At 40.4% G+C, this 25,630-nt stretch overlaps 1 protein-coding gene across 2 annotated transcripts; it reads right to left on the bottom strand.

Moving 5' to 3' along the window:
• Window positions 1-1,396: 1,396 nt before the first annotated feature.
• mpp2b (MAGUK p55 scaffold protein 2b) lies at window positions 1,397-25,540 on the bottom strand. Of its 2 annotated transcripts, XM_028431562.1 has the most exons (13): window positions 25,233-25,540; window positions 19,687-19,766; window positions 11,424-11,524; window positions 7,943-8,095; window positions 7,578-7,733; window positions 6,819-7,046; window positions 4,964-5,095; window positions 4,774-4,876; window positions 3,704-3,772; window positions 3,464-3,625; window positions 3,135-3,337; window positions 2,765-2,893; window positions 1,397-2,621 (listed from the first exon to the last, which is right to left on the bottom strand). In XM_028431562.1, exons 2-13 carry the CDS (start codon window positions 19,715-19,717, stop codon window positions 2,445-2,447), a joined length of 1,644 nt encoding a protein of 547 aa, XP_028287363.1. In that variant the 5' UTR covers window positions 19,718-19,766; window positions 25,233-25,540; the 3' UTR covers window positions 1,397-2,444. The 2 variants fall into 2 exon arrangements, with proteins under 2 accessions (XP_028287363.1, XP_028287362.1); XM_028431561.1 differs by lacking the exons at window positions 19,687-19,766; window positions 25,233-25,540 and adding an exon at window positions 17,864-17,954.
• Window positions 25,541-25,630: the final 90 nt, after the last annotated feature.

The raw sequence follows: 25,630 nt of genomic DNA, 5'->3' as shown, positions 1-25,630 counted from the left end.
AATCAGCTTTTTTGTTGTTGTGCACTGCATGGAAGTTTGAAAAATAAATTCATATGTTAGTGTGTGTGGAATGCTGCTGCAGGGTCACTACAGGTCACAGCTCTTTGATTGGACAGTTAATGCTCATAACTACACCATATAAACTGAGATGTGGCTGACACATCCTGTGAAATCAGCTCATGCCCAATCATGTTTGGTCAGATTTATGTTATTTGATAACATTGATTTTTTTTCTTCTCAGTATCAATGAATAATATTTTTTTCATGTTTTCTCAGTAATGCCAGCAAGATCATGTCAGCGATGATTGTAGTAGGAAATATCTATCAGTTTGTGTAAGTTCTCAAATTTGAATCAGTAGCATCCTTAAGGTTTACAGATTAAATAATAAAGTCTTAAAATGGTCCAATGTATTTACAGATTTCCAGTCTTGATGGTGTCCATAGCTGTTGTACTCCTCTGCTTCTACATTCATGTGAAAAACAAACAAGCAACATATGATGTGTCTGTGCCGATGCAAGAGGACAACATTTCTTCAGTGCTGTGTACGATTTCTCTGTCTGAGGCCCAAGCAGGAGTGATGAGATGTTATGACAGATTCCCTCCTCGATACAGCACCGTGGAGCACCCTCCACCTTACTCAGTGGTGCGTGAGTTACAGAGAGATGCAGACAGAGCTTTTAGAAATAAGGCTGTCAGATTCTTTAGGAGTTGTGTCTCAGCCTACACAGTCCTTAAATAAAAACATTATGGTTATACAACCTGTTTTTAACTAAAAATACCAAAATATACCTACTAGTTCCTCCAATATATTTTGCAAAATCCACTTTGTATGAAGTGTCAACTTATGGACACCACATATCATTTATAGTGTAGGAAGTATAATTTTAATTTGAACTTTATTTTTATACAGTTTGATCCCAAGCTGACAAGTGTTTGGCCAGGTGGGCCACCGCCTGCATATGAGATGTATCCAATAACGCTGCCTTTGGCTCCTCATTACTGGATAACAGCTACAACACATCCGACCACAGAATCCTCACCAATTACCCACACCCAGCCACCTCCCCAAGGGTCACGCAGGACATCCTCCAGCTAAACTGTCCGCAGAGGCTCAATGTGTTATTTCCTGTAATGTATTTATATTTAATGTAATGATGTGATTTTAATTTATCAATTACAGCATGCACGTATTAACTATAGACAGCGAGGCAACATTCTCAACTATTTTAATACATTTTTATATGAACAACCAAACTACAGTGTAGTTGTCAAAGCTGCATCTACACACCAGCAGAATAATCAAAGTTGGTCTCTATGTTATATTATACACTCTTTATTACAGTACTTACAGGTTGAAGAAGAAAATAAATATAAACAAAATGCCAGATTTTTTTTTCCTTTTTCCTAGGAAGGAACATGTACAGTGATACAAGTGAAATGTTCCATGATGAAAAAATAGTGTTTCCTTGGCTTTTGAACCATGTTAAGGCAAAAGTAAGCAAGAAATAGAAGCCACTGATAATTATTTTACATAACAAAAAAACGTCAATCAACTGCCCAACCAATAAGTTCTATAATGTTTGCCCTCATTAAACAATCAGTGCATAATGTAGGCTACTTCATGAGTGTTCTCAGTGCTACAGACACAACTCCAAGTAAGCAGTACTCACACACTGGCTGGATCCTGTTACTGTTAAAAAGAACAGAGGTTTGTGAGTATATCACAAGACATGCTCAATGTCAACATTTAAAACAAAAGAAAACAGAATGAGCAGGATTAATGCCAAAAGTCTCAGCACGAACCCTTCGTTCTCCATGTGATTCAGTATACATCTGTTTGCACAACAGAGTGTGTGTCAGCACGTGTATTGCATGTATAAATAAATTGATCTATTGCTGTTCAGTTTTCAGATTACTGTAGACATACAAGACTTCTGAACACATACAATCATACTGTATGACCACATGGTAAAATATAGAGAATGTCATACAAATGTGACATTTGGTATCTTTCCTTAAACAATCTGTCCAACCAATCCAATGTAAACATTACACTAAAGAAGGAAATAAGATTTGTAAAGGCTGAAAAGCCCTTCAACACAAACCCTCAACAGAGCACTGTTACTTGCAAAAATTACTTTAAGTCTATACCCACGTTTATGATAACAGACACACACTCACTCACACTATTGCACTAAACCTCATAATCAACTCTAAATCCTTCTCAACAAACATCAATAGAATTATTCCAGTTCTAACAAAGAGTACAACTTGACGTCAGGCTCAACAGAGGAACACTAAGTTTGTACAAAAACGCTCTACATGAGGCTGGTCATTTGCACTGATTGTGATGCTCTGCTCCTTCATTACACACCTCCACCACTGCTTGGAGACAGCCCCTGCGGAGCTACTAGCATTTTATCGTCCTTTGAGAAGCAACTTTTTAGAAGACCCAGCTAACAGGCACCCACTGGTGCTCTGTTGACAGTTTCTCCAGTGCCAGTCGTAAACTTCGGAACGCTGCTTCCAGGCCGTCGTTCACGATGCAAAGGTCAAAGTAATGTCCGTAGGCTCTTTTAATGCGCTCGCTTTCATCTACCGTCCTCTTTAGTTCAGAGTCCTGCAAGAGAGAATTAGTTTAAAATAAATATCTTGTGATTCTATGCTAAGACATGTCCTCCTTCTCCACATTAAAGACAAAAGAGAAAAGACTTTCACTTTTTATATGTGCAGTAGAGAGAATAAATATCAGCGTACACTCACCGTTAACTGTTTGGTAACCACTCCTGACTCAATTGCTGACCTATTCATAGCTTTAAGGACCTCAAAGTCTGGAGCTTCAATGAACACAACATACGGCAGGAATTCAGAAGTCCGCAGCACTTTAAGAGCCTTAAGAAAGAGCGCATTGAAGCTGTATTACAATTGCTGCATCACTTCACACAAAGCAGCTGCAAAACAAATGTTAGAAAAAAATCTAACAATGTGCTGCCTCTTTATCCAACTTAATGTATGTAAATAAGATTAGCCAAGTGTTTCAAATGTATACTACAGTCATTTACATAGAAAAACATGGCAAGCATTAAGGAGTAGTGAAAGAGGGAAACATAGATGGTAAACATGCTTTCTTTACCTGTGGGTTGACATCCAGGATGCAGATCTTTCCTGTTTCTATCACCTCGTGTATGGAGTTGATCTTTGTGCCGTACAGGTTCCCGTCATACTCACCATGCTCCAAGAAACGACCATTTTTGATGTCACACTCCATTTCGCTGCGGGTCATGAAGGAGTACATTTGGCCGTCCCTTTCATTTACCTTTGGCTTTCTAGAGGTGACTGAGCAATGAAGACAAAAACACATCTTATTTTAAGATATTCCACACAAACATCATGCTCACGTCACATGGTTCCATACAAAAAGGTTTGTATAGTGTATATGGTGTAGTCTTATCATGCACTTACAGGGGATGGTGGTGCCGTAACGTGGTGGATCAGACACCAGCAGCTTGTTCTTCAGACTGCGACGACCAACCCCCTGTGCTCCAATCAGAACCAGCGTCTTCCTCCTGAAGGGTGGGACTTTGGCAACCTCTTCATAAATCCGCAACTCATGACGGTCAAATTCTAGTGAGAAACCAGCAATTACACAGAGATGGACATGATGAACTGGACATACAACATGTGATGCTGCAGATTTTTTACCTGCATTCTTGGTGGTCAGATACATCATCTTTTTTTTCTTCTTGCCTCCCATGCCTGCACACAAAGGACCTGTGACACATAAAACACAATCAAATCTCTTACCCAGGTACTTCTCTCCTCCACCTACAGCTACGCCGTCCCTGGTAAAATGACTGCGAGCTCTAAGTACAAATTCCATCAGGAGTTATAGGGCAAGTTTTCCACTAGATGGCACTGTGAACCAATATTAATCCAAGCACTCTGATGCCAAAGAACACCTGTGACTAGGCAGTCTGCTGACCGTCTGTCCGCGTGCTGCAGATTATTTGACCACAGGGTATGATTATATCTACGGTCATACATGGAAACACAAGCTCACTTCCATTCACTCTCAATTTAGGGGAAGAAAGAACTGTGAGATGAAGCACTAAATAATTAATATTTTGTCTAATTTGGAGACATTGCTGCCTCAGTTGTTATCAGAACAATGCAAAGTTCAGATATTTCATTCTAACCATGTTCTCAGCTGGTATAATGTAAGCTGGCAGACAAATGTGTCCTTTCCCGTCTCCAAGGGCAGTACAGTTGAGCTGTCATCTTCCTCTCCTCCACAAGTGAAGGGCATGCGGCTGGCTATGACTCACCACCTGTTTTGATGCTCTGTACGGAGCAGATAAATCTAAGGAAATACAGCCTTTCTTTGCTGCAAGTCTCATAGGACGAGAGATCATTATTGATTTGCTTTTTATTTACGGTTTTCTTATCACCACTCCTCAATCAACACTCCCTCTCAGAGGGAGGATAGTTTGTGAATGTCAGACCCTGCAGTCTAATAACCAGCAGATTGGATCAGGATGCCTGAGTCAGTCTGATGCTCATTACCAGTTTTCCAGCACTCACTGGCAGAACAACAAAACTGGAGAGGTGAGCTGAGGATGAGCAACCGGCTGCAGATGAGAAAATTTGTATGATATGGAGGGGAACAAATGTTGTCTTTGTTGCCAGGGTGTTTCCGCATCGAAGGAGTCTGTGTCAAATCTGCATAATGAGAGGTGTATCTCTGCTGTGCTGTATGCTGCAAAGAGCTGTACCTGTAGTAGCAAGCTCCAGATCTCTCTTCACAAATGCCTTCCTCTTTTCCTCGAGGAGCTGGCTTGGAATTAGGCCTGCACTGCCTCCCTCTATGTGACAAGCCTGTGTGGAAAACATAGTAAGTGAACAAGCCAAAATGATACATTATATATCAGTGTGTGGCTGGATTATGCTTGTGGTTGTTCTTACCTGCCACCAGTTAAGGTCCTCCTGGTTAAAGATCTGCAGGATGTCCCCACTGTTGAAGCCAAGTCCAGCTTCCTTACAGGGAATCAGGTTATCATGAGATGGGTCGTAATCAAAGTGACACTTCACAAAGGCCTAAAATGGATAAAGATGTGGAAAAGAAGGAACATGTCAGTAAAACAATCAAGTGTAGCAATATGGTTTTGGTATATGTGAGGTGTGGTGGATGGAATGTCTGAGTAAGAGTCCATCAGTATGAGGCAACCTTGCTCCATCTCTCAGCTCGCTTTCCTGATATCCCAACCCCCACTGATAGGACCAGGAGGGAGACAGACAGAGAAAAAGAGAGAGGAAAGAGAGAGAGAGAGTGAGAGCCTAAATCTGTAGCCATGGCAACCCATCCCTCCCCCTGTACATGACGCGGCCTTTCGCGTACTGAACTGATACATGAACATAAAAAAACGCTGCCATCTCTTACTCTACTGTGTGTGTCTCAGTTCCCTTGCGATGACACTATGGATAGAAACCTACAGACACATGCGCGCAAACACGCACGCACACACACACACACAGACACACACAGTCTCCTTCAGCCAAAGCAAGCTGTCAGTTTGGTTTAGCCACCATGCCAAGCTAGAGGCCTGGAACGCAGACAGCTGGATTACATTAAGAGAGAACTTTTGGGAACAAGTCTAATCATCGCTCATCTCCTCGCAGAGTATCCACCTACACAGCTCTTAAATGCATAAGCAATCATTCTTTCATATCTATGACATAAAGCAGCTAATAAATAATTGAGTAAGCATGCTTTATACACTCCGATTTTAAGATATAAACCATCTTTTACAGTCTAAATATCAACATGGACATATTAGGACTTTTATAACAGCTTTTCTTACATGAAAGCAATTTCACAGCTTTTCTGCCAGGACTGATGATGCCGTTTATGTCTTCAGGGAAACCTCCTCTGGAAACATGTATTGTTGATCCCTGTACTGAAATCTCACATTGTGTCAACTGACATTGACAGTCCATGCTTATAATCTTCTTGTGGATGGTGTCCTCCTATATTCATTTATGTTCCTTTGCTTTGTGAGGCCAATCCATTGGTGAGTTGTATACTACATCCTCTTATCCTCCCACACCTTATTGGCAATACATCACCAGGCCTTACCAGATAACTCTTCTATTCCCCCTTGTTCTAAACTGGGTCACATTTTTTAAGAGTGACCAGCCTCCTCTGGCTCTTAGAAAACTAACTATTATTAGCTAGCAAACCCAAAGGATAAGAATGTCTGTCCTTTTTCAACTCTTGAAAAAATAATCCCTTGAGTGACTTCTTACAAATATTTGATATGCAACAAGCAAGCTCTTTCTGATGATAAAAACAGGCAGAATATAAGTGCTAGACTTTGGCATCTTTGTGTTTTTGTCTTGCTCATAAAGACTTCTATTATTGATCTAAAAAACTACTCTGCATTTGGATAACTGACAGAATTATAATGCGGGCCTAAAAAGCCAAAGTCATCCAGAAAGTCCTTCGATAGAATTAAATACAAGTTTTTTGGCACCGTGTACAAGGTTACAGACAGCAGGGTGAATGCCAGAAGAGACAGCAACCTTTTACATAAATTAGAGCATTTTATACAATATTTATTCCAAGGTGTATTCTACTTTGAAAGATAATTCAAGGGGAAGATCACCAAGACAACTCAAACACTAAATTTACTTTACTGCTCATGTCACTTCCCTTTAAAGGTCAAAAATACCACACTACACAAAAAGTGTTTGCATGAACTACTCGGGTGATTTGTTTGTGATTTGTCTGCATGAGCTAATCCTTTATGTTGGTACTGACCTGTCTTGGCGTGTGTGGCTCCTGGTAGCTGGGCAGGATCTTCAGCACCACACTGCCACTTGCCTCCTTCAGCATCTCTTGGAGTACTTTGGGGTCATTGCCCACCTCCTTGCCATTCACCTCCTTAATGATGTCACCCACATGGAGCAGACCTTGCTGGTCAATCATGCCACCGTGGAGAATCCTGGCAATCACCAGCTCGCCACTCTCCACTCGAAAAGTCACACCCTGCACAAAGGCACAGTGGAAATAAAATCATCATTAGTGTGTGCAATCTAGACTTAGGAGACCTGAGAAAGCAGTGTCATCTGTTGCGTTGATGTTCAAAGCTGGTGCAGCAGGTGTGAGTGATGTAGCCAATGCAGACATGGCTTAAGCTCAAATATAATGTCCACAAAACAGTATCTGTGAGATGATACTTATGTAAAGGTATTCCATGTTTAACACATATAGCCTGGAGCAGACTCCAGACAGTTGGTGGAGTTTGTGGGCAGAAAGTTAGATAACAGGGCACCTTTTCTTTGTATTAATCAACATGTCAGCCCCATACAGATAAATCACACCCCTTGTGTGCTTCAAGGCCATATAAATCTGAAATATTTCTCTTTTTAGCAATGGCACCAAAAATCTCATTATACTGAGTGCACCTGAAGCATAAATCATACCATTCACTCAGGATTTTTATCTTTTTACAATATAGCACAACTCAATTCTGCCTCAGTGATCACAACATGTGGTTTCTACATTCAGCAGACTTACTAGGTGCTCTCCAGACACCTTACGGATGCCCACCATCCTAACTGCGTCTGGGGGAACGGGCTGATTGTTGAGAGCTGCGTCCATGAAGGAGCAGGGGCTGGGAGGAGGAGTCTCGTAGTTTTTGGATGCCACAGAATCATGGGTCTCCAAGAGGGACTGTGAGCATAATGACAGTGACAGAACAGTCAGAAGACAGTCACATTATAGTGCAGTTATCAGGTGGTCTTGTGCTGGTTAGGCTATTGTGAAAGAGATTGCAAAGACTGACATGTGCATCATTAAGAATTAATTAATTAGCACACTGAAGATGAATTACAGATTTAGCTCTTTTAATTAGTTCTACAATTTTCTGGGAGCTACCAAACCTGGAAGTGAGGCTCTTTCAGGATGCGGACCAGTTCATCGGCTGCCTGGCTTCTCTGAGTTAGTGGGCTCAGGTCCCTCAGGATGTCCTGGACCAGCTCCACATTATTCTCGCTCACAGCCTCAAGCTTGGTCTCCTCAAAACGCTCATGGGCCTAGGATTTAGAGAATATAAAACATACATTATTTAAAGTCACTATTACTGATGTAAGCCTTGTTTGACTGACTAAAACCACAGAGCATTTTGCTTTACGTTCTCAGTGAGCAGTTAATGCACATCGCTGGGAATATATCCTTTGTTTGTTTTGAATCACTGAAGTTGTAAAGACCATTCTAAGCAGCCAGAACCTGAGCCCCTGCTGAGAACAGAACACAGAATGTGTTCATAAATTTAAAAACAAAAATCTAAATTCAAATTTAAGTGAAACCTTTTGCCCTGTAGTTTTTTCCCTCCCCAATACGTTCTGTGAGACATGACATTTGAGAGAACTTTCTCTTCTACCCCAAGGACACAGCATCAATACCCGTCTTCCAGGGTCACAGATACAAAATAAATGACTTTATACTTTTGTAGATGTCAGTGCAATTTTAATAATTTACACTGCTGGTAGCTCCACACTACTCTACTACTAGTGTTGTATTTGAAGATTCACATTGTCGGGCAATCCCACAGAGGATTTGTCTGGTGGGACTACTGTACTCTGGCAGCCACAATGTTTGTTTGCTAAAAAATAAAGGAAGAATCCCTGCTGTGAGGCCAGATTCAGCTTGCACACACATACAATAAAAAAATGCACATTCCTGCATCCACAGATGGATAAACATGGTATGTGCATCACACATACCTCCAAACATAAGGCTATAGCCACAGACAATTTATTACGAGCACTGCTGTTCTCAATGCAAGAAGCTAATGATGACAAGAAAAGTTCAGCTCAGAAAAAGATTGCCATTGTTTTCATATCTAACAAAAAGAATCATCAACCAGCTCTAATGATCCTGTGTAATCACAGTTGTTCACTATAGAAAAGTAAAAATCTTTTCCATCATTTGATATGTAAATTTAATACACACACAATCAGCTAGACCATAAGTTTTGTTTCTTTTAATTCAGACTACTATTCGCCATGGTAATGTCAAGATGTGCTCATCTGAGTGGGAACACAAGCTTTCAGCTAAATGTCAATAGCTGGCAGGAAATGGGATAATTTCCGAATTTGAGTGCCTGGCACGTGTTAACCGAATTTGTACAAGCTGCTACATATGGAGCTGAGATTCATTATTTTGGAGGTCACATGGTGCTATTTGACAAAGATGCTCTTTTTTTAAAAGGGGAAATGTGACGGGTTGGATAAATAAAGGGTACATAACTACATGTCTAACAGAAAGTGACAGATCTTTTAGTTGCCTTAATGCCTCAATGATCCTGATTGCTCTGTTACATACAGAGCCAAGCACTGAGTCTGATCACAATGAAACACTGCAGAAGCATTTTTGCATTTTAACCCCTGTCGTCAATAACTGTTCATTGTGCTCATCATTTCGATTGATCATCATAATTGTGGGTTGTGCTGATTGCATCGTTCCATGTATGGTGCAATTAGCACAATGCCATATGCATGCATGCATGCCCCTTCCATCTCTGTGACAGGAGGTTGTCCATCTACCAGCCCAGTAAGCAAGAGCTTGCTAAGTGTTATAGATCCACCATAGAGTTAAGGAAAACTCTCTTCTTAGAAATCCCTTCACATTCTTCAGCGGGGTTTACAGCTTGCATCAGCAGCTGAATCTTTTATGAGGATGCTCATCAATACCCTTGTACGGTACTCCCAAACATACAGAACAAACACCAGTGTCATGTTCTAACAAGCCACCTTGCACACATACATAAGCAGTTCTCTACAAGGGGCTAATAAATCTAAGTCCTCAATAAAGGATACCAAACAACTAAATGAGATGTAGGTAGAAAGAAATAAAGATGTATGGGTGCAAAAGAAGTTTCAAAATAACTAGATATATGACATGACCTGCATGCAGTATAGACTTTTTCTTTGCACATTTTTGCAGTGTACAAAAGGCATGTTTTTAAAAGGCATGTGAAATTGTGCTCTTGGCAAAAAGTGAAAGAGAAAGACTTTGACGGGAAAGAGAGAGATAACATAATTTGGATGAAACCCCACTGGTAGGCTTCTCTTCAAAAAGCTACTCTCAACTACATCATTCTTTACAATGTAAGTATCAAGAACTGGATGATACTTGTCTCCAATAAAGGACTTGAAAAACAAGACATTTAAATATTTTCCTTTATGAATAAACTGTACTTGTTTAATGTTTTTAGAGATCTCTGATACATAAGCTAGTCATGAGTTAGTTAAAGAAAAATGAGGATTTGCAGATTTCTAAACAACAAAAGACTGCCAGCCATGTCTAAATTTGTTTGGATTAAGGCATGATGTCCTTGGGGTAACGTCAAAGACATACCTCCATTTGGGACAAGATTTAATCCAAAGGCTGGACAACTGCCCAGGAGTAGTATGTACAGATGGAGCATGGGACAGTAGTCCTTCACAGAGCACAGGACAGCTGTGTCAGCACCAAAAACATTTGAGAATTTGAAAGAGGAGAAAACTTCAAACACACTGTTGCAAAATGCACATATAATATATCCCAACCTTGGAGAATGTGCAAATGAGGAATTTTTTTTAGAAATTAAAATCCCCTTCTGAAGCATTCAGACGGGCAAAAACTAATGGTTGCCGTTCATTTCTTCAGCCATCATTGATCGCAGGATTTTGCTGCTCCATCTACACTTGTCAACTTGTCAGACGTGTCAGAGATAAATCTGCTGTTCCGTCTTTGCTCTGATGGCTTATAGACATGTTACTTTGCCTTGTTAGAATGACTGGCAGGTTGAAATATTAACAGTCCCAGAAACAACAAATTTGTTTTTTATGGTTTCTAAAACCTTTCACTGTATTTCTGTCTCATTTTGTGCCTGATGCTGCTGGGATCTTACGGCAGACTTCAACTATTAGGCACTTATTACCAGATTATGTTTGTCTATCAAAGTGACACACAGTTGACATATTGTGGTACTTGTATACTTGAATTAGAGATTTTAATGACTGTATTATTATTAGAATTATTCCCAGTTCATTATTTTGCATTGCATCCTGGGTTCTTTTGCTCAAGATGAATAATTTGTTTAAAGAAATACAAACAACAGTGTTTTTTCCCTATATCAGAATAATAATGGGTGCCGCCAGCATTGACAGACTGGTTAATTGGATTTAACTTAATATAACTAGCCTATGCTGTTGGGAAGCATTTGTGTTTGTAATTAAAGCTGAAGCCCTTTCTTATCATCTCATCCATTAGTCTGTCCATTACAGTCCAATTAAAAGGTCTAAACAAGTCAAACAAGTTACACAGACATTCACATTTCAGCATATTTATCAGGGTACAATATGAAGTTGTTCCCACCACTGGGCTCTCCATGATGCCTTTGAGGAAGATAAGGTCCAGGTCGTTGGCAGTCGTGGAGCTTGTGCTGTCACTCAGTGTGTCCAGGGCCTGATGCATGGCTAACAGACAGACACACAAGCAAAGAAAGAAAGAAAGAAAGAAAAGATTATTTCACTCCATTTGCATCCTATTTTACAGTTACCCATGAGAATCAGACTGAGCAGCTCACCTCAAAAAGAGAGAAAGTACATTCACAGCAGTTTACACTACATGGCTGAATGAGAAAAGGCTGGAGGAAGGGATGGGAGCTCAGCTCTTAAGTCTGTCAGAAGCGACAGTATCTTTTTCCCACAACTCCCAACTTCCTCTCTCACTCTCCACACACATACTGCAGCTGAACAACAACAAAGCTGCTGAGCTTGCTGAGAAAGTTTCGCCAGTTCGCACGTGTGCACCAAACTAACTGTACATTGTTTTAGAAGCTGGATTAAACTGGATTTTTCAAGTCTTACACACCAATCAGTCAGCAGGTGAACAATTACATGAAGGTCAGAGAAGGATCAGCCTGGCTTCTAAGCATCTCTTGACTTAAATTATGACTAATTTAAGGCAGCACACACACTGACATCACCTACTAGCAGGCATTAATCACAGCAGACATGGCTGTCAGAAGAGTGGGCTTTTTTATTCACAGGGAACATTTGTCTGCTGTAATTTACTGCGCAGACACAGAGGCCTTTGTTGTTCTAGCTAAAAATACAATGTTGGCTTTTAATGCTCATGACGGAAGCAGACTGGTAGACCACCACAGATTCTGCACTGAAGAGTTAATGCCCATCGTATAAAAGGCATAACTGAGCATTAAAGTGTGACCAGTCAGATTATAGGGCGCCTTTGCAAACAAAACAAAGCCTTATGTAGTATAGCAGTGTAAACCGAGGTCAGGGAAGAGAAACTGTGTTCACATGGGTTAAAATAAGTTACATTTAATTTAGCAGTCAGCTGTTTCTACACCTCAGAAAAGAGGACTGAATGAGACATGATAAGGCTACACATATTTGAAGAATGACCAGAGAACTATTTTTAGACCACTTTGGTTTTGGAAGTATTTTTAAACACATGGTCATACTGACAGGAAACTATCATCATCTTTGCTTTCACTCAGGAAATAGATAAAAATAAAGAAAGACACGAAGGCTGAGGAAGAGGACCTTGATGATTACACAGTCCATCCGCCCTCTTTCAAAATAATTTGATAAGTACTGTAAATTAAATAAATAAATGTACAAGTCTTCCTCAGTGAAGTCTTTCTTTTCTTCTCGTTTCCTGCTAACATCAGCTCTGCTCCAGCAGGAAAGCTGCCAGATTTCTGCCTGGCAGAGAATATCAGACCAGCAGGCTTGGTGTACAGGTCCTGCATAATTCTCTTTAATCACCGCAACTGTACGCCATTGTTGTTGCCACATCGACACCTTTCCCTCTGTTTATCCAGACATGTGTGGAGGCTTTTTTTTCTGAATTTTTGTTTTACTTTCTACCACAATCCGGCTGTCTCAATGTTAGCCTCAGTCTGATTTAATGAGTCCTGAGGCTGTGAGTAGCATCCTCAATACAATGCACTGCATTTGGATGTCCTGATATTGTCATTCTTCGGACATCACTGAGGAATCGTCAGAAGGTGTGAAAAAGACTGGAGAATAATACCTGTTTCAATGCTGAGTATGTGGTGTCGATCTATTATTCATAGAGATGATTAAAAATCCAACTTGTCCTCCTTCTTGGCCCTCACTGCCTCTGTACATGTAGACATACGGTAAATTGTATGCCTCATTCTCTTTGGTGTGCATCACAGCAAATATGGCCATGCAGGTACACACAAGTTGTCTGAATGTCAGACTATAAGGTACAGTATTTATTTACTTTTTTTCAAACTACAGCATTCTTTTGCAAATACCATCCTCTTAGCATTCAGGTGGAATATTTCATTTTATGTTGCTGCTGCTGCTGTCAAAGCGATCCTCCCTTGCATAAACTTCCATAACGCTGCACCGCAAGGAGCAAACCACATTTTTTATCACTAACAGTATTTATCTTTCTCCAGCTTGTGACTCATATCCGCAACCAGAATTGCATGTAGACATTTGTGTAATAATGTATTCTGGTTTCTTTTCCATCCACTGAGCCTTTACAGGTGAGAACTCAGACGATAAGTCATTTTTCGCTTCATTGGATCAAAATTGCCTTCACTGCATACTGCAACTTGATACTGAGAGAACTTTCATTTAGCAGGTAAGGGCTTAAGAGCACAAAAAGGGACTCAGGTATACAGACAAGCTACAGCCACTACACGTGAACTTGAGTTGCTCTTCCAAGAAAATTATGTAAAATTAAAGCTTCAAGTATTTCACTAATCTGCTGGATATAAAAGGAAAATCCTGAAGAATAAAGAGATGGTGCTTAAAAAGTTGACATATAAAAAGGAAAAAGGTGATGGATCCTTGCATGCAGTCTAAAAACAATTTAAGTAAACCTTAGCCAAAATTGGCAACAATAACACACTGTTGTTGCTGATGCATCACCTCAGAACAGGCTACCACAAGGCTACCACAACAACATGCCATGGTGACAGCAGAGGATATGTAAACACCAGGAAACCAAATTAAAGGAGCTTTTGTCTGTTAAAGTCTCATCTAAGTGCCTGTTCACCTCCAAGGAGAGCTACAATTAAACTCAATGTCATGAAGGCAGCCAAACAATCTGGACCGTTATTGTTTGTGGTTAAAGCACAGCGGGGTACATGAACCTCTTAGCCAGCACTTAGTGAAGGTTGTTCTGTTGCTATGGAGCAGCAGTGGTTAGTGAGACAGAAAGAGAGAGAGAGAGAGAGAGGATGCCGAGAGGAGCTGAGGGAGAGTGGAACGTGAAGCAAAGGGATGTGGGAGATGCAGTTGTGTTGTTTTTCCTTGCTGGATTCTCATGGGGTCTTAAACACAGAGGAGTGCAGCATGCAGCCGACTCTTTCTACTTCTAGTTTTGGGCTACAAAAACAGGTCTGGTTTGCTGAAAACACATAATTTACACTTTTGGAGTGTAACTGAGTTAATGCACAGAAGTCACCAAAACAGCACTAATAGCAGCAGATGATGGACAAGAGCTAAAGTGACCATATGCTCTAATCCAACCACATTGGAATGGACAGTAAGAAAAACGCTGCATTAATAGCCTTCTAGTATTATGCTATTATTTTCAGCAGCAGTAGGGACAGACTCTCTCTAAACAAAACTTTGTATCCATATTAAACAGTGAGGTGCCCTCCTTGTTGCAATCTTTGCAGCACAGTGGTAACACCTGTTATATCTGGTTAAAAAAACACAAACTCATGTTCAAAAACTTACTCTCAATAGTTACTTCAAAAGGGCAAAGTCACCTCTACACAGTGGAATACTCTTGGGTCAAAACAAACGTTAGTGTGCTCCTTCATTCATTCATGTAGTTGTTATTACTACCAATCCATCAGGTGGCAAAAGATGAAGACAGTAGTGGTATTTCACTGTACCACAACTGATAGACTTAAGCATATGATTAATTTGTCCTTGTGACAGGGGTTTCTTGATTGTTTCCAACCCAAGGCCTGAACAGAGTGCCATCAAGAGAGCATACCGACTGCTTTACATGTGCTATACTCTGCATCATTAAGTCAACATTGTCCTCATGAAGTGACACTAAAAGACAGGCCCGCTCATCATGACAAGTTACGTGAAGCATGTGTGGGCACATCAAATGGGCAATGTACTTGTGGCCAAACTGTCTTTCTGTTTGCTACTTGTACAGACCTGCCTTCAAATAAATGGATGTCATCTGGCCAGCATAATGATATGCAGCATTGACTGTATGACAGTCCAAGGGATGGGAGATGCTTACAAAAAATCGATGGGATTCAAATTTTCTGTTGCATGTAGAATAATCCTAACATCCACCACACTCCTGCAGGTGTTTCTATTTGCTGCTCAGGTTTAGGCTGCATGGAGCTACTCTGTGTGCTTGGAATTCTGTGAGTGTGTCAAACTCTTTCCTACACAATTGCTTGTAATCAGGCTTTAAACAATGTGGAGTACAGAAAATATGATAAAGGTTAATGTTTCATTTTCCAACTAACAGGTAAAGTAAGTCTTACAGAGTGTGTATTCCCACACAGTCCTCAGAGGACAGCTAATCAAAATGATCAAAAACACCTGTGTGGGTGAATCTTCCATGTGCATGGTCTCTTATTATTCCAGGAAAATGAAAAGAAGCAAAGAATCTTATACTTTTCTACCCAATGTGCATCAATTCATAAAACCTTCAATAGATTAAGCTCGGTAATGTCAAACAATTTTGATTATAGTATTTATTATCTGAATGATGAGAAAAATCAGAGAGACAGAGTAACTAAAAGTGCATGCTAGAAGCCTATTTCCACCTTCTAATCCTGTGTGTGCAAATTTGAGATTAGAGAGAAGAAAATCTGAAGTTGTTCTTTATTTGCTTGATGTAACCTCTTTACAAAATCAGAAGGGATTTTAAAACATCTGTAGCCTGAGCCCAGATTAAGATTACAGAGTGTAAAAAAACAGAAGTGTGTAGTCCAGGTCATATTTTAGAGCAACATGCTGCTACAGACAAGTTTTATTACTTTTACTATCAGTTATGTCATGATGCTTGACAGTTTTTACTACACTAAACTTTATTTATTTATTTTTCTGCTAATAATTATGTGTTTTCTTTTAGAAGTTTTCATGCTGGACTTTTATGCATACACCATATTTTTGACTTTCTCCCTCTGTGTCCTGGATAACCAATTTGCAGATTGAGGGACTTCAGTTGCCATTTAAGCCACCACATCACCATGGTGATGCTTATTTCAAGCTGGCATGATATGGATGTGGACTGGATTGCCTTATTAGCTGGATGAAGGTCACGACTGGAGACAACACTTGTGATATTTGTTGACATTTTGCAAATGGACAGCCAGTCCCATTGCACCTCACCCCAGAGGTTTGAGGAAGAGAGATAATTTTGTGTGAAGTTTTGAAAGGAAACTAACAAGTTTGTGGCCTGAACTTGCTGTAAGGAGGAAACCATTTTGACTTACATCTGTTTTCCATGCAGCAGTTAATGAAAGAGAGAAGCAAGATCGTCAGGGTCTGATACGGATGAAATAATTGCCAGTGTCACCACATTATCAAATACCCTCAGCCAGAACAGAATTAAATTGTCCCATTCTCTTGAAACCCAGTGATTATCTTTGACAGTCTAATCCTACCAAACACACTGTACTCAATGATCCATCATCTGTGTTTAAACACTGCTTCATTAGACCGGTAAGGACACAGAATATTACTCTAAAGATGTAAAGGGGTTTGGGGGGAAAAGAGAGTCTGGGTATTTCACAGTGTATGTGCGTGTGTGGAGATGCTGTGAGAGCGAGAGTGTTATTTGAAGGTTGTGAGTCTGACACTTTCAAGTGTGCCGTCTGATCAGAACACTGTTGCATATGAATGACCCCCCACTTACACACCATGAATGTACAATGCACTGGATGTTTTCTCTCTCTCTCTCTTTATCATTCTTTGTGTCTCCTTCACACACACACTCTCTCTCTTTCATACACACACACACAAAACTGAGAGACAGGATGTAAGTGCTTTGACAGAAAGTGTGAGTCATTATGGCTGTCACTGCTGTCTTGTCAAGTTACATTACATAGCAGAGGATATCTTGCAACAGTGATGTAATGATGCTCTAACCTTGACTGATTTAACATGACACCAGGAAATAGTTGTTTAATTCTCATCCGCTCACCTGGCACCCAGAAGTGTTTTTATACTTAGATATCCGTAGGTCATAGCTCTCGTGTGAAAAAAGCAGCACATAAATAGACACTCACAGCACAATATTGTGAGGTATGCAACTCCATCCAATATTGATGAGATGCATCAATTATGAATGGGATATATGGTACTTTCCACTCCATGCTGTGTGAGCAAATACTATCATTCAGTACAACAGCTTTTACAGTGCCCTCCACTGTAATCACTTTTTCCCCCCACATTCAGGACTCTAAAGTGCACTCCTGTCTCTCGCTCTAAATATGGTGAATATAATAAACACGAACTGCTTTACATCTCTCTTCCTGTTCTTTGCAGTCTGCTGTCTCTGATTCTTGAGCATCACATGCTGCCCTGGGTCCTGATCTGTCACTATTCATCTTCATCACACTGGAAGTTCAAAGCAGCACATCAGCGGCAGGTCCAATATGAATTTTAAACACCAACTAGCCCTCTATCTCCAACGAATGATAAACATCTTTATCTGGAAAGTGATTTCATATATTAGTACTATCTAGCATAACCCTTAGCCAGTGACAACAGAGCTAGAGATTAATCCTACATCCCTTACACACCCACCTGTGTTCTTACCTTCTCCCCCCAGCTTGATATCCAGGCCCTCCAGGGAGTTAGCTGAGTCCCCCTCCTCCAGGGAGAGCCTTCCAAACAGGCTGCCAGCCATGGTGAACAACACCTCTCTACAGGGCACACACACTCACAGTAACACACCCAATACTGTATCAGAGGCAGCTCCCTCTCCCTCTCTCTTTCTCGTTCTCCCTTTCTGTCCCTGATTTTCTCCTCTTTCTGCCAAACCAGCTCCTCCTCAATCCTTCCTCCCTCTCCACCTGCTCTTGACGTGAATGTGTATAAGCAACGCCTCGCTGAGTGTCTTTCTCCTGCGCATGAATGAATGGAGACGATAGAGGGTTGGGTGTACGAGCAAAGAAAAACGGTTGGGGGAAGTGGGGAAGAAAGAGGGAGGGAAGTATGATGCTTTCTGTAAGAGGAGGGAGAAAAAGAGGCAGGACCATTTTCTCTCCAGGTTTCCCTGTGGCAGCTATGGGAAAGAGCAGCATAAGGTTGGCTCGTAGGAGGGAGGTGTGGTCAAGGAGGTGATGCCAAGAGAGCAGACTTCCATTACTGACACGACAGACATAGGTACAAACACACAGCAACTGAAGGGCACTTAATGCCAAATTTATTTTTGAGCTCCCTGCTCATAATTTGAGAAAAGGTACGTCTGAGCTCCTTGGCTGACAGGAGCTGAAAAAATATTTTAGTGCTTCAAATCAAAACTGACCCGTCTCCAGACCTTTTGTGAGCATAAGCAAAAATATCCCTGCTTTAAGTGCTGCTTTTTAAATAAAGACATGGTGTGGAGAAACAATTTACTGTGTGTTACTAAAAATGTGAGTCATTCATTGGCTAGTGTACAAATCAAGACTGACTGACAGCCTATTGGAAAAATGCTCCACACACATTTTAACTCTCCTGCTTTCCTCTATCTCACCAACAGCTGACTACAGCAATTTATTATCACATGATAAAATACCATCTGGCTTTGACTTCTAGATTTAGCCCTCTATTAAAAATAATACACCAAGACTCATTTCCTTGACATCTTGTTGTGTTTTTTTAGTCCTTGATATCTCTGTCCTCAGGACTGATTATATTATAATTATAAATTATACAAGGAAATTAAATGCAACATGGACACAAGGCTAAGAAAAGACTATTGAACAATACAATGCCAAATTTAACTTGTTGTGCCTGTTATTTTAAGCAAAAATAGTCACAAATTGTTATCCTGGGATCCAGTTTTCAAAAAACGTAACAGTGACCTTTGACAACCAAATTCTAAATCAGTTCATCATTGTGTCCAAGTGAATATTTAGAGACAGCTTTCATATGAATGAGGAAACACAATACCTGCACACAGCTTCCACATGCATATAACTGGGACTCAAATCAGCACTTTCTGAGTTTAACAGAAAATAAACAAAAATATTTTATAATTTATTATTTAAAAAAGTCTATTAACTTCCGATTAATCTTGAAGACACTCAAATGGCGAATGTCCCCATCCTAGCAGTGTTTCCTCACTTAAAGTCTCATTTGTCTTTGTCAGTTTGTGCATGCGCTTCTGTGCATTTCTACTACTGGGTACCAGCAGATCTGATGGTTATGTGTCTATGAGTGAAGGATATAGCAGCAAAATCCTTCAAGGCATTACCGATCTGAGACTGGAGTTTTACTGCTCTGCTAGCCAGCTCATTAAATTACATTAGAAGTCAGGATTTGAGATACATGTCCTCAATGTCGGCATAACCAGGAACTATTTAATATCTCCTCCCACTTTTTCCCTTGACATCTCTCTCACTCACTGTTACACACAAGACCAAGACACTTACCAGAGTCGGAGCTGGATGTTGCCACGGGCATTTTGAAAATTTGTTCCTCCCAGTATTTTCCACAAAACTTGTTAGGTCAACTGTAATGAAAAAGGAGAGCAAAGGAAGAGAAAGACATCAACACAGGCTTGAATATCAAATCACTGGAGTAGAAAACAGGAGAAGGGGGTGTTGGACCAGTGAAACTGTAGATCTTAACTGAGCCTCAACAAAGAACAGAAATATATATCTGTCACAAAGACCACAGACATAGAGCTTCCCCATTTTGTCTGTTTGTAACATTATTAACATCTATAAATAGCAGTCATTCGCTCTGGTAACATCCAAGCAGTTTCAGCTGTCTGTTGAGACTATTACTACTAGCAACAGTTGAAAGGATTGAGTGAGTGGGTGAGTGAGTGGGCCAGCTAACATTAGCTTAGTGAGGATCTCTGTTGACTCTAATTGATCCATTTAACATGAAGCAGCAAGAAAGGGAAAGATCACAGACTGGAGGCTGAGAGATTAGGCATCTGATGTACTCTGATCTAAAAACAGCTGAAATATTGGATAAATTATAGAGCGGGTTTAGGTAACAAAACCAAAAAAAAAAAACTCAACAGGCGTAACATGGATTAAAAAAAAACACAAGATATAAGGGGAGAAGAGATAACCATCAGGCAGGACGGACTATTTTGAAACATGAGGTGGGGGTTAGAGAGATATCAAACAAGAACAATGGTGAGGAGGAAAAGAGCACAGCAGATGAGAGAGAGGTATCCAAGGATGCTAATTCCTGGTTGCCATGACAATAGCGGTCAATGGTGAAACCAGTGCATGTGAGAGATTACACAAACTGACCAAAGAGGGCACTATCATTGTAAGCATCATTAATGCTTTCTGACTGGTCTCCAAGTTATGAAACACAATAAGTATGTCTTACTTCAGATGGAATCACATGTATCTCTATGACTAAGTGGATGATATTTCAAAACTGGCTCATGGCTGACTTTTTTCATTTCGGCAGATCTTTGGTTTTCATTTGTCAGCTCTCAATGAATGCAAAGACAAAAAAAATTACTTCGTTTTCTGTGCATAAGGAAAGCTTGGGATGTATTGGGGAATACTGGAGTACAGCCGAGTACACTGAGTCAAGAAACCCAAACCTTCTAGAGAGCAGTCATAAATTAAATGTCTTAATCTAATTTGTGACATTTATGCGAGCATAACTGTTCTAGTCTGTAATTTACAGATTCTTTAAAATAAAGCCATTTAAGTATTGCAAAACTCAGATCTATATGGATCAGGTCCTTAATACCGCATGTCAGCCCCCTTGGCTTATCCAAGGGATCTCGTGTTTGCTCTGTGAATTGACAGATCTTGTTAAAAGAATGCAGAGACCACATGGCGCTTAGGAGTCAAAGCCAATTGCAGCAGGGCTTGTGTGTGTGTGTGTGTGGTTTCGGTTACTCTGCCACTTTCCTTTTATATTTCTAATGGGGTAAAATTATGACCTAATGGTAGCACAATCATAACAAGCAATGGCTCTTTCCTGGTAATTGATGTCATTTTCTTGTAGCCAGTAATCAAGCTTTGCAATCAAGTGTTTACTAGGTGTCTGTAAATAAGTGATGTGTCTTTGCGGTCAGAACTGGTCCCTTCACGTGCATTTTTAAGGAAAACTCCCTGCAGCTGTGTAACATTTGGGTCAGTGTACTAATACTGTTTATAGTATATCTATGTCCACATTAGTCAATACACACACATACACACTCATTTCTGTCTTACTGTATTTCAAGAAGAGAGCAGCTCAATAGCACAGCTGCCATGACATCCCATTTGCAAACCTGCTATCATCTCTAGCACTGCAATTTATTAAAACAAGAGGCCAGCTGTGTGTGCGGTTCTTGTGATCTGCATGCACACATATCTGCAATTGTATTTCCATCCATTTTAAATGTGCCATACCAAAAATGTTTCAATTCCTGCAACACTCACTTTTTACAAAACCAGTAATGAGTACAAAGGTCAATGCTATTTCCTTCAAGGTAGTGCTTGCAGACATAAGAAACATTCAATATCAAATAAAGCCTTTATCCAAAACTATTATATCTTCCAGTACAATGGGCTTGGAGCAATGACTCAAGCAGTGGCTCAGGTGTTTGTATGCCAAGTGTAAAACGCCTTGAGCTGCTCTCACAGTGAGGCTGCATTAAGCCTGTAGACATGCTCACACATACGCATGCATGCACACACGCGCACACCAGCAACCAAACAAGTCTTAATCCACACATGCAGCCTGGCGTCAGGCCTAAAAATAACCCTGTTCTCCCACAGGTTCAGCTCCTCTCATTACTTTACAAGGGAAAACTGTCGTATCCAAGACAACCATGAGCAGCTCTTTGCCTTTTTCCCCGGCGCTTTGCCATGGCAACAAGGGAAAATGCGTAAAATAATAATAAGTTGGAGCTAAAATTGGATCTATTAAAAAGGTTTGAGCTATGTTTCAATGCAGAGCTGCACTTCAGCTAAGTAAAAAAAAATTAGCATCATATTTGATAAAAACAGCATTCACACAGCTGCCTGGAAAAACAATGTGCATGCTTTTACAGCACTATTAAAGCTAAGGTGATGACTTTGAGCTGGATTTTTGACTTTGTAATTAAACATTGCAGAATAACCCAGAAAACACCAACAACAAAATGCAATGACTTATAACAAAAATCTGTTCCCTCACTTCTGTTGGTCAAGAAAATGATTTAGAAAAATATTTATCTTCTACTAATATAAATAATGACTATAAAGCCCTGAGGTGACATATTTTAAGGGGCCAGCATACCTCTCCCATTTTGGTTTTACGTCCTAACATTTAGCAGTATCTGTAATTAATGCCATCTCAATGCAATAAGAATTCTAAGATGTTCTTGTAGCTGAGATGTTCTTGTAGCTAACAGCAAATCACCATTCTTTTAAAAAAATGCCTGCCAGGGTTTATCTATTCTTCTTAAAATATTGCCCAATTTTCCGGCTTCATGGGAAGTTTTGTGTCTAAACTGTTTTCCAAGACTGTCTTCTTCCTCAAAAATAATGTGAAAATAACATTAACATTCAAGTCAAAAGAAATGCCTCACAACAGTGTGTGAAGGTCTTTTGAAAGGGAAGACGTAAAAGCAGTTTAAGCCCACTAAATACTTCATGGCTGAATGATTTCAAAATAAAGGTACCCCACACGCATATTAATACACAAAGTCTACTGCAGGAATAAATCACAGGGGAAAAACATTTAATGATATATTTCCTGTGTTCAGACACAGCTTGAAGTTACAATTTAACTTTATCTTAATGCATCTTAGATGAACCCTCAGCTAGCTTGAGGACTCGCTGTCAATGCCTCAATGCCATTTTCTTTCTATTACAAAAAAGAATTATAACAATATACCAGCATCACTAAATATCCCTTTAAAATGACTCATTTAATAAAGTCTGATCATCTTAGTGTTGTGGGCCTTCTTTTTCCCTCGGCTGATACAGACTGTAATTAGAATTAAATGTCATGTACTGTACGTACCACAGAGAGGCAAAGTGCTGTGAGCTGCCCAGAGGGAACTTTTACAATCACCACCCTGCCTGGATTTCATTAAAAGATCTCTTTTCCTTTGTGTGAGGAGGCAGCCATGATGGAGTAAGAAAAATGGATGTTAGTGTTTCAGTGTCACTCAGATCTCTCTAAAGACACCCTCTGGGGCCCCAGATATTAGATAAAGCAACACTGCACAGTAACACATGCACCTGGTGGAAGCTAACCTTTATAAAATATTATGGGTGGGGGTAAAAAAAATAATAAACATACAGTTATATTCTTTACATTCCCAGCATGGCTACGAATACCTTGATTATCTATAAGAAATTCACACATGAGTCAAAATATGCAGTCATCACTTTAATGCCTTAGCCTCTATATTTAGAGACCTGTGCTGGAGGGGTGAAGTAGCAAAAGGAGTAATGAGCATCTCATTTTATGAATGGCACCACAAAGGTTGGGGAAAAGATGTTGAGGCTATGTGAACCACTACTTGTTAATCTCCCTGTGGAATAAAGTGTGGATGGGTTTTACGAAAGCTCCCCTCTCTAAGGCAGCTACAGTTGATTGGAAACACTGTTTGATGCAGTAATTAATCATTCAGTCAGTCAAAGCAGGAAAAAAAAAAAAAAGAATAGCGTCTCAGGCAGCGCTGAAGTGTTGACATCAAAGAACTTCATTTGTATAATAAGATCTGGTCAGGGCCCACACAGGGATAGTGTGATACATCCACAGATTTGTATTAATTTACTGAAATGTATGCATTACTTTAAGGCTTAGACAAGTCACAGTCACACCGTCTACACTGTGATACCATTTGTTCTGATCTAATATCGTGAAAATGTATTCAAATCTCCCTGAAGAATTTGAGTGAAGGGCATATTTTCAAATTCTAAAAGCAGAGATGTTAAATTATTAAAAAAGTGCTTAGGAAATGTTTCTGTCGAGGTAGAACCAGACCTACTGATCTTGGAGCCAATCCCCAAAGCAGCTCAAAAGCAGGGAAATGTATGGTAAGCCTCCCACTTCCAATACAGGAAAGGATAAGAAGGCAGATGTTTCATTAATACACTCTTTGAGATCAAACCTATCCAACTGCTGTTTGATAGAAAAAAATCTAAATCAGTGGCCTGTGTAAAAACACCAGTCTGGGAAACATTTGTCTACAATGTTAAATGTTCTGAGTTATATATACTGTCACGCACTATGACTTTCTTGCTGGTGACCAAATATGTTACCTGCTGTAGTGAAAACATATCACTGACAGGTGATGAAGAAAACCAACAACACTTGTTTTAAAAAAAAATATAAATATAAATGTGATAATACAATTAAAATGTGGCACATAACATAATTTAGTTTTACATCATGAAAATATATTCGATTTCTTTCAGAAATAGTATACTGTAGTATCTATTTCTAATACTGTGTCGTCAGCACCTGCTCCTTTGTTGGTGGGCACGGGCTTAAACATCTGTGCACAGCCACGCGCGTGTGGGCATGCGCGGTGGCTTGGAACAGGTGCATGACGTCTATCCAGGCTTTGTTATCAACATTGATTTCCTTCCAAATAAAACACAGACGGGCTCTGATGTTGCGCTGTTACAGGTACCTGCCATGACGGCTGCCTCGCGGGTGCAAACAGCCTGGTGCTAAAACTGCACGCGGCTGCTGGCTGTGATGAAGGAGGAGGGGGGGCGCACGAGCCTGTAGAGGAGGTGGTTGAGGTAGTTCTCTTGTGCGTAACCTCGACTAACAGGTCCACGAGGTTCGCTAATGAGTGTATTTAAATTGACTAACACGACTTTACCTGTGAACGAGCTCCTACGCAGAGGTGATATCATGTGATGAAAAAATACACACTGACTGACTGCACGCGCCAGCAGCCACCTGGCGAGCGACGGAGGTGCACTCCCTCTCGTGAATTAGCTTAAGTGCTACAAACTGAACACCACGTTTTCGTCTGTATTTAAAAAAATAAACTCACCTTTATCCGACAGCGTCTTTTCAGTGTGAGACACAGCAAGAGGAGTGTCTCGGATATCAACACTGGTCGCCTCGCAGCTGGTGGTGGAGCGCGGCAGGTCTGGTTTATCCTATATCTATATGCAGTCACTTCCAGGAGCCACCAGCAGCAGCCCACACAAACTGCTATGTTTAACGTCAGCGAGCTGTCACAAATAGCTCCATTGATTGAAAGCCAATTTGCAGCTGTGCGGTCCACGCGCTGAACCACGTCCAGGAAGAGGAGGCTTTGTGATGCGTCTTTTTTAGCGGCGCGCAGCCCGTGTGAAGTTAAAGCCTGCCCGCTGCCAGCTGTAGATGGGAGCAGCAACAGACAGAGCCTAACTGTGCAGGTGAGTGTTTTCTGTCTCTATGGGGACA

This window comes from Parambassis ranga, chromosome 19 (genome assembly GCF_900634625.1).
Source record: "Parambassis ranga chromosome 19, fParRan2.1, whole genome shotgun sequence".
Taxonomy (NCBI): domain Eukaryota; kingdom Metazoa; phylum Chordata; class Actinopteri; family Ambassidae; genus Parambassis; species Parambassis ranga.
The sequence above is the reverse complement of the archived record's forward strand: the minus strand, read 5'-3'. Positions and strand labels throughout refer to the sequence as shown.

What these genes read in the sequence shown, in the direction of transcription:
- mpp2b (XM_028431561.1), bottom strand. Translation starts at nt 17,954, where the DNA reads ATGGCTGGCAGCCTGTTTGGAAGGCTCTCCCTGGAGGAGGGGGACTCA. An exon ending in TATCAAGCTGGGGGGAGAAG is followed by an intron (nt 11,525 to 17,863) that starts GTAAGAACACAG and finishes TCTGTCTGTTAG; the next exon opens with CCATGCATCAGGCCCTGGAC. An exon ending in AGCCACACACGCCAAGACAG is followed by an intron (nt 5,096 to 6,818) that starts GTCAGTACCAAC and finishes TATCCATTTTAG; the next exon opens with GCCTTTGTGAAGTGTCACTT.